At 43.3% G+C, this 15,893-nt stretch overlaps 1 protein-coding gene across 1 annotated transcript in view; it reads right to left on the reverse strand.

The window, feature by feature from the left end:
• The window catches only part of fam193a (family with sequence similarity 193 member A), a 29,646-nt gene that overhangs the window by 12,032 nt on the left and 1,721 nt on the right, over positions 1-15,893 (reverse strand). The window contains exons 2-15 of the mRNA XM_038999883.1: positions 15,057-15,131; positions 14,414-14,668; positions 12,753-12,937; positions 9,269-9,430; positions 8,459-8,690; positions 6,463-6,587; positions 6,058-6,205; positions 5,684-5,758; positions 5,383-5,457; positions 5,154-5,266; positions 4,474-4,728; positions 3,538-3,691; positions 2,941-3,093; positions 2,315-2,599 (exon numbers count right to left, since the gene is read on the reverse strand). Coding sequence (XP_038855811.1) covers positions 2,315-2,599; positions 2,941-3,093; positions 3,538-3,691; positions 4,474-4,728; positions 5,154-5,266; positions 5,383-5,457; positions 5,684-5,758; positions 6,058-6,205; positions 6,463-6,587; positions 8,459-8,690; positions 9,269-9,430; positions 12,753-12,937; positions 14,414-14,668; positions 15,057-15,131 — 2,292 coding nt within the window. The remainder of the gene's footprint in view (positions 1-2,314; positions 2,600-2,940; positions 3,094-3,537; positions 3,692-4,473; positions 4,729-5,153; positions 5,267-5,382; positions 5,458-5,683; positions 5,759-6,057; positions 6,206-6,462; positions 6,588-8,458; positions 8,691-9,268; positions 9,431-12,752; positions 12,938-14,413; positions 14,669-15,056; positions 15,132-15,893) is intronic.

The following is a 15,893-nucleotide window of genomic DNA, read 5'->3' on the forward strand; positions in this document are numbered from 1 at the left end:
TGATCACAGACAACGATGAGACAGCCTACAGGAAGGAGGTTAGAGAATTGGCAGTGTGGTGCCAGGACAACAACCTCTCTCTCAATGTGAGCAAGACAAAAGGAGCTGATCGTGGACTAGAGGAAAAGGCGGACCGAACAGGCCCCCATTAACATCAACGGGGCTGTAGTGGAGCGGGTCGAGAGTTTCAAGTTCCTTGGTGTCCACATCACCAACGAACTACCATGGTCCAAACACATCAAGACTGTGAAGAGGGCACGACAAAACCTTTTCCCCCTCAGGAGACTGAAAAGATTTGGCATGGGTCCCCAAATCCTCAAAAAGTTCTACAACAGCACCAGAGAGCATCCTGACCAGTTGCATCACCGCCTGGTATGGCAACTGCTCGGCATCTGACCGTAAGGCGCTACAGAAGGTAGTGGGTATGGCCCAGTACATCACTAAGGCCAACCTTCCTGCCATCCAGGACCTATATAATAGGCGGTGTCAGAGGAAAGCCCATAAAATTGTCAGAGACTTCAGTCACCCAAGTCATAGACTGTTCTCTCTGCTACCACACAGCAAGAGGTACTGGAGCGCCAAGTCTAGGTCCACAATACTTTTTAACAGCTTCTACCTCTAAGCCATAAGACTGCTGAACAATTAATCAAAATGGCGACCAGACTAATTACATTGACACCCCCCCCCCATTTGTTTTGTACACTGCTGCTACTCACTTTTTATTATCTATGCATAGTCACGTCACCCCTACCTACATGTACAAATTACTTCAAATAACCTGTACCCACGCACTGACTCAGTACTGGTACCCCCTGTATATAGCCTCATTATTGTTATTTTATTGTGTTACTTTTTATTATTTTTTACTTTAGTTTATTTGGTCAATATTTTCTTAACTCTTCTTGAACTGCACTGTTGGTTAAGGGCTTGTAAGTAAGCATTTCATAGTAAGGTCTACACTTTTGGAATTCAGCGCATGTGACAACATTTGATTTGATTGTGTCTGGCCAGCTCCCTTCACTGGGATTCTCTGCCTCTATTGGACTCCTAGTCTCTCAACATATTTTCAATAGTGACAGCTTTTTACAACACCCGTGCTTCTACACCTGCATTGCTTGCTGTTTGGGGTTTTAGGCTGGGTTTTTGTACAGCACTTTGTGACATCAGCTGATATAAGAAGGGATTTATAAATAAATTTGATTGGCATAACCAAGCTGCAATCCCTCATAGTAGATATGAGCTCATTTGATACAGTGCGACCTCTTGTGGTATATCCACGCAATTACAGCGAAATAATCAACCAAAAAAGGTATAACAGAGTTGAATCACTTCCTTGTGATGGTGTAAATCCCCTGAAGGGAATGTATCAATGGGCAAATTCGATTTGCATGGCCCGGTGCCACGGTTGGGTGGAGATTTCACTTAAGGACCAATGGAATGGTCTAAAATGCAAAAACTCCACCTACCCAGGGTACCGGGCCATGCCAAATGAACTCCATCAATGAAAAATGACCAGTTAAGAGGGATGAGAGGTTACCACTCAAATCATATCCTGAAACTTAAATCATGTAAATCCCCATCAATTTTATAGAGAAAGTATAGCCAATACTGTGTCTGTAACTAGGGCGGTGACAATTATAGCATTTTTGTTAATTGTCATGCAAATGACCACGGTTACTCATAATTGTAATTGTGTTTAAAAATATTTTGAGCTTATAATGCATCTTTGAAAAATTTCTACAACATACCTAATGAATATAACACAGCTTTGGTTACACAGCCATCTAAAAAAACAAATGGTTTTGACTGCTTGGAACATTCTTAAATGCAGCTTCTCCTCCAGACTGCTCGTAAAATGATGACCAACTTTACCCACTTCATGTAAAAATGAAAAACTGCTATTGGGTAAACTATACATAGTTCAATCCCCCATTCTCCTAAAATGAATGTACTAATACGATTATAATTTTTGTAGGTCATTGTCCATAACTCAGTTGCATGATTATACGATAACCGTGCCAGCCCTATCTGTAAGTGACTATGGCTGTATCCCAATACCCATAAATGACTTCCATTTGTTGTCTCCTCTCCCTCAAGACTGTTGAAATGGCTTTCACCTATCAACAACCTTACAGAGCAGTGGTAAGATCAGTAAGGGACACAAGGAAGCCTTTCAAGACTATTGGGGCACAGCCTGTATCTGTGAAGCATTCAGGAGGAGTAAATAGAAGCTGCCCTTAACCACGGACACAGGGTCAGATTTCATCTACCTCAAGCTAGTACAGTTGTTAGTGGTATGTGTGTGTTAACTCACCTTGCTGTGTGAAAGGGGGGGGCTGGGGTAGAGTGTGGGGTGCAGCAGGGGCCGGGGCAGGTGGGAGAGGTTATGCAGGGGCAGGTGGCCGTGGATGTGGGGGTAGAGGTGGAGGGCCGGGTGGCTGGGGTTCTGGTTGTCGCCCCCGGTGAAGAACTGGTGGTGGTGGCCGGAGGGGGGTGTGTGGATCCGGCTGGGGGAGAGGGGGGGGGCTGGGCCCAGGGGGGCAAGGGAGGAGGACAGGTCCTGGTTGCACACGTGGCACTCGCAGGCGTGCTGTTCCACCTGGAATGAGAGAGGAACAAGATGGCTACCTTGAGTTGTCCTTCATGTCCACCAGTGTTGATTGTAATTTTTTTTCTCCTCCTTTCAGCATTAAGACTACTGTGCAAGTATTTTGAGCTAGATGGCGACATACACAACCGGCTGTGTGCCCCATGCATTGGAATCCATTCAAACTGAACAGAATCTTTCTCTAGGTATTCTAGATATAGAATACCTAGAGAAAGATTCTGTTCAGTTTGAATGGATTCCAATGCATGGGGCACACAGGTTAACCTGTGGGGCACACAGGTTAACCTGATTCAAATCCTACCTCAAGCCCTAGTTGTGTAGTGTGGTTGTACCTGATGCTGTGGGTAGTAGGGCGGAGGGCTGTTGTTGCTCTTCCCTGGCGAAAGCTCCCCCCGCTGGCCCGGAGGCTCCCCGCCGCTCTCCTCGTCAGCCTCCTCCTCGTCACCCTCCGACGAACTACTGCTGCTGCTGCTCCCTCCAGGAGACTGGATAGAGAGAGAGAAGGGGGGAGAGCGAGAGAGAGAGAGAGGAAGAGGGGAGAGTGGGGAATGGAAAGAGAGAGAGAGAGAGAGAGAGGGGAGGAGGGGGGCAGAGGATGAGAGGGAGACAAATTGGAGAGAAAACCGAGGGAGAGAGGAGAGTGAGGAGGATAGAGATGGGAGAGAGAAAGAGAGAAATGCAGCAGGAATGAGTCAGAGTCAAAGTACATTTCCACAATCAAATCTGTCCCAGTACTTCGCACAGAGAAACATGCCAAACTTGCATCAAGGGCACTGTCACACACACGGTGTAGGGTGAAGTTGTCCCAGATGCTGATCTTGGGACAGTTTAGCATTTCCCCCACTAATGGCTAAGGTTAGGATTGGGGAAGCTGATCCTAGATCTGTAACTAGGGTAAACGTCACCCCGAAGCCGTCAACCACCCACACCTCATCTTTGAGCGCCATGTTCTCTCCGCCACCGTTGAGCTCGCTGTGCAGGCCGTTCATCCTGGCCACCACCCCTGGGTCCTCATAGCCCCCCATGGGGTAGATGTCCGCAAACTTGCCCAACAGCGGAGGCACTTCGTCCTCGTCGCTACCACTACGAGGAGAGGAGGAAGAAGAGAGAGAGGGAAAGAGAAAATAATGAAGGTGAATACCAAAACAGGATTGGCCATGTTTTCATTATAAAAATCATTATAGGAAATGACATTACATGATTGGAGAGCACATACCTGATAAAAGAGTTATAACTACATAAACCACAAGAGTAACCATAACCACAACAAATACAACCATACCCACATCAACTAGATATTGGGATAAATCCTACTGGTAGCATGAACTAGTCCCGGGCGATCTGGACAAAAAAAATCCACACCACGATAAATTGGATGAATCACAAGAATGATAAATTTAACAATAAATTTACAACATTAATGTACAACAGTTATTTTTTTGTAATATTACCCTTAAAACTACTACTTTGAATGCTGTAGCTATCAATTGTCCCATTAACAATTACCCGTATTAGCAAACTTATTTCACACTTCTCTAGTAGGGCCCTATAGGTTATTAATAGTAATGATCGATAATAGCAAAGTGGTCAGTGTTGATCATTTCAGTTGATCGTCCCAGCTCTAGCGTGAACTCATAAACCCATTATTTGTGCATTTTAGTCATGTATATCTTTGATAGATATAAATATTTAAAAAATAACATTATTGTAATGTATTGCTTTTTTTGTATGTTTTTTTCCTATGATATTTTATTGCTTTACATTATATACTCAGGTCTTGTTTAGAAAATACATTTGCTATGATCTCCTGAATAAATAAATACATATTTTTACAACAAAGAACACGCCACCCCTGGTGGACTTACAAGGTGGTGGCGACCCCTTCTGGCATTATGAGGCGCGAGTGCTGCTGTATGGTGATGGGCGAGCTGGAGGCCGAAGCAGAGGCTGAGCTGCCCCCGGAGGACAGACTGGGGGGGTGCACCTCGGCCAGGTAGTCCCGGTGCTGTGGGGGCTCCGTGGCCTGAAGCGGCAGCTTGATGTGGAGGTCCTCGGCAATGGGAGAGTCCATGATGCCGCACGTCAGGATGTGGGAGAGGCTGCAGTCGTCGCAGGTGCATCTGGGGGAGGAGGGATGGTTGTTCATTAAAAAAGGTGGTTTTGCAAAGGTTGGGTCGCAGGTGGCCAGTGGTGGTGTTCCAGGTCATCGTTTTTATGGTCGAGCTGAAAATCTCAGAAGGTTGATATATTATATTGATGTGGTTCATGAGATGCTAAACACTTGTATATACCATTTCCTTTCCGGTCACTGAATAACACTGGGTACTGGCTAGAAACATGGGTTTGTTTTACTTTGGGTTGATAAATGAGGATTAAAAACATACCCGCACACAAAGTTTGAATGTCTCATTGGACTTGTGTCATATAATACCCACATAGGTTAAAAAAAAAAATAAGAAAATAGGTAGGATTTTATTTAGACACGCTACAAATAAACAAACACACCATCTGTAAATTGTAAGCAAAATGAATCCTCCAAACTCACCGTCTTCGATAATTGCAATTTGGACAGTCTGGAATGCTGAGACGAGAGGAGAGCATTCTCATCGTGTCTGTAAAGTTACTGTCACCAGCTAAAGATTTCTTACTGTTGGTTAACTGCAAAGACAAAATCAAATTCATGTACAGCAGATTTAAAGGGTACACCGTCAAAATCTGCCTGACCAGTTTCACAAATAAATCAACTATTTCTATAGACTATTTGTCCATCATACCTGTTCTTCTATAAACCTCCTCTGTTTAAAGAATTCCCAGTCTTCCTTCAGCATCCGTTGTTTTGTTTTCAAAGTCTGTAAATAGGTAGACTTCAATTATGAGCTTTGACAGATTGAGGTCGAAACATGTCAGCTTTTTAATAAATAACAGTACCTAAATCATCTTTTCTCTGTTGGTCTACAGAAATAATATGACATAAATAATAGGGTAAGTGTTAGGGAATGAAAAGATAGACAATGCTGATAACTACAGTAATTGTCTTATATTACTTGAAATTTAGTTGTGTGATAAACCCCTTACATTTTTGCTAATTAAAGACTTATGTGGTTCTGTCCGTTGATTTGTGAGATTCTGGCCCTCCACCTTAAAAAGCAGCTGCCAAAAAGAGAAAAATTAATTGTTAAGCATCAGAGAGACCAAAAGAAAACCATTCAAAGGAGATGCATTTGTTAAAAACCGTCAGGACATCACAATATGTTATTGACATTTATTTGTGTTCAATTGTCACACACAAGGAACAGCCCGTGGAGTGTAGCAAAGACAGGGATATTGTGTGTATGTGATGTGTTTCTCTCGGTCTGTGTGTGTGTGTGTGTGTGTGTGTGTGTGTGTGTGTGTGTGTGTGTGTGTGTGTGTGTGTGTGTGTGTGTGTGTGTGTGTGTGTGTGTGTGTACCTGTTCGTCGACGTAGTCGTCAATCCTCTTCTCACACTCCTGCCACTCAGCCGCCACGGCGGCCATCTCCTGCTCCAGCTGCTGGTAGCTCTCCAGCAGGGTTCTGTACATGTCCTCGCTATACGAGTCGTGGGAGGCCGTGCCGTGCCTAATCAGAAATGGCATTCTTTTTTAAAAGAAAACATTGGAAACACACAGCTAGGCCAGTTTATCATACCAATGGCCTATTTAGGTTTGAGGATAGACCAGGTTTAATGATTTTGCTATACTAAGACAAACAAAAAGGGATTATATAGGGAGACTATCAAAAAAATGATATAATAATCCTCACAGAAGCATACACCTCAATGGCACCAGAGAAATCCTCATCTTAAATGGCTGTTTTGTCATTCGACTCAGTCTTACCTCAGCTGTGCAACCAGTGCAGGTAAACTGCTGTGCAGGATAGGCTCGGAGAACACCAGGTTCTCAAAAAGGTGCTTGTTGTGCAGCTCCCACGTCACCTGGAACTTCTGCAGGTGTTCGTTCTCCTGTGGAACCCAGACAAGAAGAGAGTTACAAACCAAGTTTATGCGGCCTGGCCGGTGTAGCGGTAATGCCGCAGCCTCCGGCACACGTCTACTGTGTTTACATAGGGTCGAATCCGGCCGTTTGACACAACGTCTCTGTCTTTCCCCACCATCATCCTCTATCACTGTTAACTAAAGAAATACAAAACTGAAAATCCTTTGACAGTCTGGTCCAAAATTATTGACACCCTTGATAAAGGTAAGAAAAAATAACTATAAAATAATTCAAATACTGTGCTATATTGTATGCTCAAACACACAAAGAAATGCTTAGTTGGTCACAAAATCTACATTTTGCAATTGCCATCTCAGTCTCCGGATTTGAAACCCAGTGGTTTGAATTGAAGAGGACAGTCCATAAGCACAGACAAAGGATATCAAGGATCTGGAAAGATTCTGTATGGAGGAATGGTCTAGCATCCCTCACAATATGTGTTCGCCAACTCATGAATGTTTATTTTTATTTTTTTAAGTACTTAAAAAAAAAAGAAGCTCAGTGCAGTTATCCTCAAAAGGTGAAGTATTGAAACATTAATAATTTTGACCCCTACCTTTTTGAGAATGAGAAATGATATTACTTGATAACAAAATCGCTTCCTGCCATCCAGGACCTATATAATAGGCGTGTCAGAGGAAAGCCCATAAAATTGTCAGAGACTCCAGTCACCCAAGTTATAGACTGTTTTCTCTGCTACCACACGGCAAGCGGTACCAGAGCGCCAATTCTAGGACCAAAAGGCTCCTCAACAGCTTCTACCCCCAAGCCATTAAACTGCTGAACAATTCATAAAAATTGCCACCGAACAATTTACATTGACCCCCCCACTTGTACACTGCTGCTACTCGCTGTTTGTTTGTTACCTATGCATAGTCACTTCGAGCCCACCTACATGTACAGATTACCTCAACTAGCCTGTACCCCTGCACACTGACTCGGTACCGGTGCCCCCTGTATATAGCCTCGTTATTGTTATTGTGTTACTTTTTATTATACATTTTTATTTTAGCCTACTTGGTAAATATTTTCTTCTTCTTGAACTGCACTGTTGGTTAAGGGCTTGTAAGTAAGCATTTCACAGTAAAGTCTACACTTGTTGTATTCGGCGCATGTGGCAAATAAAGTTTGATTTGATTTGTATTAGTATTAGTATAAAATAAAATAATTTAACATTTCTTTAAGCATAAAATGTAGCTCAGTATGTAAATTATTTATACAGTCATTTCTGCACATCTTTATCAAGGGTGTCAATAATCTGGACCCCACTGTGTGTGTGTGTGTGTGTGTGTATGTGTATAGCCACAGCAGTGGCAGCTGTCTAGGCTAAGGTGGCAAATTTCAGACAAACCTCTGTACTGCTTCCAAAAAGTATGAGTCATTCTATGACACCGTCTGTGGCTTGTCCCTGAGTTCTGGGGAAATTCTAAAGCCTATGTTAATCCTGTGAGAGTTACTGAGGCAACGCTACTTTTTAGCCTTCATGTATTGGGGGCAAGTCTGGTTTAGCTCACGTTGTCGCCAAAACTCGGGGTAAACCTCTAAAAGAAACACTGAGCAGCACTAAGCATTGTCCCTCTGTGCTAGTCAGATGCTAACAAAATGCCTAACACAAAGGCAACCGTAAAGGTAACCACAAAGGCTAACGCAAAAGGCTAATGCAAAGCATAATGGAAAGGCCAACAATAAGGCCAACAGTAAGGCTAGCAGTAAGGCTAGCGCAAATGCCAACCCTGAAAGTTATTGCGCAAGACTGTTTGTTAGCCACTGGTCTAAGACTATGCTAATGCTAACATGAGGCTATCTTCAAAGCTATCGCTAACAGAGGAAGACTCACCAGGGTGAGGAGGAAGCTGCTGATGGTGCGGGCAGCCTGGCAGAGGGCACTGTACTCCTCCAGGAGCAGCGAGATGAACTGGTGGGCCTGCGGGGGGCCCTGGGCGGCGGCCGCCGCAGCCTTGGAGCCGGTCGACAGGTGCTTGAGCAGGCGCACCTTCATTTCTAGGACATACTCGCGGGCCTGCTGCTCCAGCCTCTGGTAGAGCTGGTACGGGTCCTTCTCGCACAGCCTGAACAGGTGGGCAAGATGGACGTCATAAGACCCAGTGTACAATAGGCTAATACAATAGCAAAATATGCTAATACTTGTAGGGATTATCTATGGTGGTCAATCCTGGGTCAAATGCATCTCAAACACTTTCAAATAACTTGAGTTTGATTTAGTTTTCCTGGTACAACGTAACAGATGGCCTAGCCCCAAGTAGTAGCACAGAGGAAGGTTTAGCCTCTGAAATGGCTAACCATTTTCTGAAGGTAATCTCTTATCTGGCAAATTTGATAAGGGAAAGTGAGGTAACCACTCAATGATTACTCTGGTACTCTTGTCAGATAACTGATCATCTTGAAGATGGAAGTGAAAAGAGGATGGTAGGGATGGGAGAGAGCATGGAGGGCAAATGGAAAGAAAGGAATGAGGCAGGAAGCAGCGAGAGATGGAGGGTAGGAAGGAGAGGATGTAAAGGAATGTAGGAGGGAAGGAAAAATGGAAGGAGGAAGGAATAGAAAGAGGGGGGAAAGGAGGAATGCAGAGGCAGACTGAGGGAAAGAGGGTGGAAGACAAGCTGCCTTTTCTCTAGTTGGGTCTTACCTGTCCACCAGCTCCTTCATGCCCTCCTTGTCGCGGTCAAGGGGCTGGTCGTGGGCCAGCGGCGTGCCTGTCTGGCGGTAGATGCACCGCACTAGGTAGCGTACCTCCGACCAGTGGTTCTGCAGCAGCTGGGACTCACGCTCTGACTCGGCCGAAATCTCCCTGGAGGGGGTGAAGGCCAAAATAGGTAATTGTGATGCATCAGTGAGAGGACACTGGGTGCGCTTATTCAAGGGACCCAGGGTCATGTTCATTAGGGCAAGCAACAGAAAACACTTTAAAACATTGAGACAGAAAACCAAAATGAGCCTTTCCTACTTCATTTACTATATGAATACAACCCATATAGTAAAAGTATTAGTGTGTCTGTGCATCCATGTTCCTCTTTTAAAGGGCTGATATCCAGTCCCTCCAGGATTCCAAAATTCTGCGATCACATAATTCAAAACAAAATCAACGAATCCACAAATTTATGCAAGAGCTCGCAATTTTGACCAATCACTGCACACGTGTCCAATCAAAAGAGGGTTAGCAATTTTGATCACTGTTACCATGGAAAACAGCCCAATAAAACATCAATAACCCCCCCCCCCCCCCCACCCGTCAGCGTGTGAAGCCTATGGTTGATTACTGACAGATTACGACTGACAGGCAGAACAATGAACAGGAATCCATCTCATTTACCAACAAAAATCATAGTTAAAGACAGTGCAAAATGATTTCCAAATGTTTTACATGAAAATGGGGGCAAATTGTTTTGCACTCAGTGCAACGCTGTGCAGGAACACAAGAGCCAGCAAAGCATGTGAAAAGAAGGTCCGAATCAGAGAATGTGATTCGGACCTTCCACAAAAAAGAAAAAAAAGAAACTGCCACTCAAAATTCGCTCTATTAATTAAAATCACAATTTAACCAACATCCATCTATTTTTTGTGACTATCTGGACCTACCAATTTGTTTTTAAGCATTAAAACCAAACCATATGGATTTGAATGAAAAGTATTTTAATAAACATGAAAAGATGAATGTAATAAGCCAAAATAATTTCAAATAGGTTCATGTCATATTAAAACAGCAAATAGGTCAGGAGCCAGACAGGGAGCCTAAAATGAATTATTCAGGCTATATTATTCAAATTATTTCAAGGCTATAGCCTACAAAGAAATACATTGTGAAGCATTTGCGAGTGCAACACAATAGGCTGGTAGGGACATAAAGCGCTCAGCATTTAGTTGTATTAAATAATTAGTATATAAATTGCACATATAGGATGTGATACTTAGAATGAAAAACAACTAAAACAAGGATGGTCTATTGTATAGCTAGAAGAAAAAGTTTAAGATATCAGATTTTTTGTTTATAAATACTTTGATACAATGACGCACTTAATTATCTACCCAACTCGTTCCTTTCTTTTAGCATGTACACACTTAAGTAAAAATGTAAGGTAAAGTACTACTTCAGTAGTTTTTTGGTGTATCTGTACTTTACAATTTATATTTTTGACAACTTTTACTTCACTACATTCCTAAAGAAAATTTACTTTTTACTCCATACATTTTCCCTGACACCAAAAAGTACTCATTACATTCTGAATGCTTAGCAGGACAAGAAATTGGTTCAATTCAAACACTTATCAAGAGAACATCCCGGGTCATCCCTACATAATTTACAAACGAAACACACATGCTTGTGTTGGGAGTATGCCCCTGAAAATGGTGCAGTCTGGTGTGCTTTATGTAAGGAATTTGAAAGGATTTATAAAACTTTACTTTTGATGCTTAAGTATATTTTAGCAATTATATTTACTTTTGATACTTAAGAATATTTAAAACCAAATACTTTGACTTTTACTCAAGTAGTATTTTACTGGGTGACTTTCACTTGAGTCGTTTACTATTAAGGGATCATTACTTTTACTCAAGTATGACAATTGGGTACTTTTTCCACCACTGTGTACAGGTAAGTAAGTACACCATCATGCTTTTGTGATTCCACAAAGATTCTTTAGTTGTGGACACTACATCACCGCACTCCCTCTCTTGCTCTTGGTCCGCATCTTTGTAAGTCACCTTGATTTATCAGTTTCTTTATGAAAATATTTAGTGAACTCCATCACAGTAGCTAAAGCAGCACACAAGTAGACTACAAATTCATCCTGGGCCGGCATGCCCTGAGCTGGTGAAGTGAGCGCTACTGGAGCGAAATTGGAGCTGGTGAGAAGGCCGACGCTCCAGCCTTTGGGAATCTCGCACCAGTCAAATTGGGCACGCTCCGCTCCAGCTCCGCTCACATACTCTGGTCCGAACAGCCACCACAGCAGACGCAGATCACCGTGACCGAAGCAAAAGCAGGGAAATCTGTGGTAGTGATGAGCAGATCGCAAACGAGTCGTTCTTTTTAAATGACTTGACTGATTTGAGAATCATTATTATTTTGATTGAACTGCTGGCTGGAGTAAAATAAATGAATTGTAGTGAAGGATTGATACACGCTCCTCCGTCTCATAGACGTGTTCAGACCAACAACTGTTTATCATATGTGCGCACAAGAAAATAGATCATGCTGCAGGCTGAGCACATATTACTTTTTATTGCTTCATATTAAAATGAACATGACTAACAACAAAACTCTTCGCCAAATTTCATTGAAAGCCGCTGCAAAAATCAAGAATTGTTGGCCACACATAACAAAATACTTCGCAGATCTTGGAGGGACTGGATATCAGTCATGGGTTAAAGTGGAAATATGTAACTTTTTGGGCAACCCAACCAAATTCACATAGAAATCTGAGTTATAGATCTACCATTCTTTGATGTTCGGTTTTGTACACCAGCTTCAAACAGCTAAAACAAAAATTTTTGTTTATGGAAGATATATTTCACAGTGGTTTAGATGGTACAATGATTCTCTACACTATACTAGCTTATTTTGTCGCATAAACTCAAATTAGGTGAATTATTCGAGTTTTAGCAAACAGGATATGGCAGAGCGATTTCTGTATTGTGCAACTTTAAAATAGTATTTGCATTCATTGAAATGTTGAGCATTTCATTGAGCCTGCCTGGAGTGCTAGATGGGCGGTGTTTGCACTTTTGAGACTATCCCATTGGTTCCATATCACCAGGCAAGCTCAATCTAGTGCAGTTAAAGTATTTGAAAGAAAAAGAAAACAAGATACTGATGGACTGAGAGATCAGCCAATAAAACCAGCGGTTGTTTAGTCCATCGATTTACAGTCAAGTCCCGTTCTGAGGCGCTGTGAAACCAGACTGTTAGAGAGAAAGATAGAGCCGGCTGGTGGACGAGATTAGTTATTATCTGACAATGCTAAAAAGGATGGTAGCACAGGTGGCGGCTTCTAGAAACTTCCTGAACACATAGCTAATATACTAGGCTAGCTCAATATGTCAAACGATAGACACTTTCGTCCTTTCTAGCGTGGTCGTTTAGTGATCACCACAAATGCGCCCATCCAGCTCACCGTCTCTCGTTGCAGGCCTCACAACTGCACACGGTGTCAGCGGTCATAGGGGTGGTGAGGTCTGGGACGGGGAGAGTGGGGAGGGTTGGGGGTGTGCCACCATTGGTCAGTCTGCCCCCTGCGGCGGGCAGCTCCTGGCCCAAGCCTCCATTACCCACAGGCATGTGCAACAGGAAGTCTTGGCTCTGGGGGAATGAGAAATTACAGGGCATCAGAACGTGCAAAAAAGCAGTGATAATGCGACCATAAAGGTGACTTAACGTTACCAACTGTCGCCTTAGGTCTGTACTCTGAAGTATTTCATTGCAGCAAAGTGCACATTATACTAGACTAGAGACAAAATTCCAGAACAGGAGAGAAATTAGAGAACGTAATCAAGCAAAATAGCAGAAAAAGAAAGGGAAAGAAAAACAAGCGCATTCCAGGCCAGAGGGGCACTACAGGAATTGTCGGGCTCTTCCCAACTTTCTAATTCAATTAGCCTAGAAATTATCTGCTAGATGTCGCCAACACAGAGTGGCTCTTATGAGTGAGGCAAGGCAGTGTATGCGGAACAGCCACTAACATGTCATCAGCAAGAGAGACGTCCAAACACTGGTGTGGCTTTCTGTCTGAGGCTATTATCTCCCGCTGATAGTAAAGGAGGAGCCAATGAGTCATCGGACAGAGGGAAACTAATGTTTTACAATGTGTGTGTTCGGTCAGGCCTCAGGTGTTTCTGCTCCTTGTTACACTCCACCTGTAGCTTGCCTGTTTCCTCCGGCTTTCTCTGTGTGGTACGGGTCGGTCTGTCTCTCTTTGGCCGTGTTCGAGAGCATCAAATCGGTGATGAATTGTGGTAAATGGTGACTGACTAATCTACAAATAATGAGTAGTTATTTATGATACAAGGTCATTTGTAGATCAGTCAGTGGGCAGTCACCTACAAGCCCTCTGAACCTCTTTATTCCTTGTTGTAATCTACCTTTAGTATACCTGTCGCCATCTCTCTCTCTTTTGCGCCGACTCTATGGATGTGTTCGAGCAGTAACGCTAACAATGCCGACTGTAGACGAAAATTGGCAAGGCTCAGATCAACATGGAAGTGTCGACATAGCTGCTATTGTTTATAAAAAATGTCTTTATAAAATGTAAAAATAAAAATGTCTATACCCTCATATCACACTCACAAACTGAAAACATAACTTGTGTAAAATGTATTGATTACAGAGGTCTCAAATATCACTTTCGTTTGGATCTCCTGTTTCTTTAGAATCGCAGTTGGTTCCTGTTTCATTCACGTCTTTGGTCATGTTCACGTGGTTCAACCAAAAACACCCTAATGATTGGTTGATAAATAGTGCCTCCCACAACACAGGTGATGGCTGCATGGTGAAGTTGGTGAGAAGCAACTGCAGCGACTTGAAGGCGACTTCATAAAAAAACTGCATGACCTTTGATCACATGGTTTTTGTGAAGTTCATGCAGTCGACCTGGAGGTGCAAGTCAGAAAATGTTTATCCTCATAATGCAACACACGTTGAAAGGCCTAGACAAAATGTTTCTGTTACTTGATATAAGCCATTGTCATTCAGTTCATTGGTCCAGCATCACTTTTTCACGACCATACTTCTCCCTCCCTCCACCCACCCACACCCCTCCACCAGCCTGTGGTGACTCACCACCAGCGACTGCTCCAGGGAGGCGTGGCGGTCCTCCTTCTCCACCGTGCGCCGGCAGTCGGGGCACACCCACAGGGGCAGCTGCAGAGCGCTGGGGGACTTGGGGGGCTGTGCCATACCGTTCGGCCCCGCCCCGGGGAGCATCGCATCAGGATGGAGGGTGCTGTCTGGCTTGCGCTCACTCCGGCACAGGAGGCAGCGGTCGCCGGTGGTGGAATATGGGGCCCTCTGGCTCAGGCCAAATGTGAACGGGGTCTGGTGGTTGGAGACGGAGTGGATGTCAGTTAGATGAGTGTGTGTAGCACTACTGTAGTGGCAGTAACCAGTAGCTACTAACTAGTGCTCCAATATGTAGCCTACCCAGGCAGGTTCTAAAGTTAATTAAGATAGGGTCATGGGCAGTAAGCACAAACAGGTGGAAAATGTTTTAAAATTGGAAACTGATTGGTAAAGTTATTATTGGTCATAACGTTTAAGATGGGCCTTTCCCATTTCAAAACTTTTTCATACATTTTGTGCCTACTGAATGCCACCCGGGGCTTTTCAGTCCACCCAGTGATACTCACAACAGATAAGCTGATGCTGATCTATATTACCGTAGGCCTAACAGGAGTAGCTGCAGAGACAGTGAGTGATGCATTACCTGAAGGACTCCAGAGAAGTCGGAATTCACCGGCCCCTCCGAAAACTGTGGTGTAACGTTACCGTTCATAGAGACCTGGAGGACACAAAGGGCCCGACATGAACCAACACCTCCGGAGTCACCCCTCTCATTAGCACTGATGCCAAGCGTCTATTACAAGGCTATCTGAAGCATGTTAGCGCTTGACCTGGCTGGGGGCTACTTGGCCACACACAATTTAGGTTTGTTTCCAAATTATGTTATTTGAACATCAAATAAAACACAAAGCAGTTGATGATATGTCCTGGCGATATTGCAAAGAACATATGCAGATATTACTTTTCATATTAATGCTCGGCGCAGCAGTATATTGACGCGTCCAGCAAGTTCACCTGCTGTTTCTGTCTTCAACAGCCAATCTTTACATAAGCAGAGTGTAGTCTCGATTTGTATGCACTATGCAAAGATTTTGTAAACATCTGAAGAATGAATCAAAACACACTGATTAGTTAAACAAAAGGTTATGAGAATATTATATTACTTTTTAGATGGAAATAATAGCCCTGACTAGTGTAAATGCTGAGCAGATCTAGGCAAATTCCTTCCACAATAAGTAGCCTGGCCTAGGCAATAAATTAAGCTCCTCTTGAGCTTTCAAATTAACAAACATTAAGACCACTATCATAACTCTGATGTTGCTAGACCTATATTCTGGGGCTTACATCCGTTCTATAGATGGCTCATAGCAATTTTTAAGAATCGGGATCAAGGGTTCACAAAGTAAAAATTTGCCACAATCAGTATTCACAATATGCGTTCTTCTCCTGATTTATTTTCTGGAACCTTTGTCTACATCCC

This window comes from Salvelinus namaycush, chromosome 8, assembly GCF_016432855.1.
Source record: "Salvelinus namaycush isolate Seneca chromosome 8, SaNama_1.0, whole genome shotgun sequence".
Classification (NCBI taxonomy): domain Eukaryota; kingdom Metazoa; phylum Chordata; class Actinopteri; order Salmoniformes; family Salmonidae; genus Salvelinus; species Salvelinus namaycush.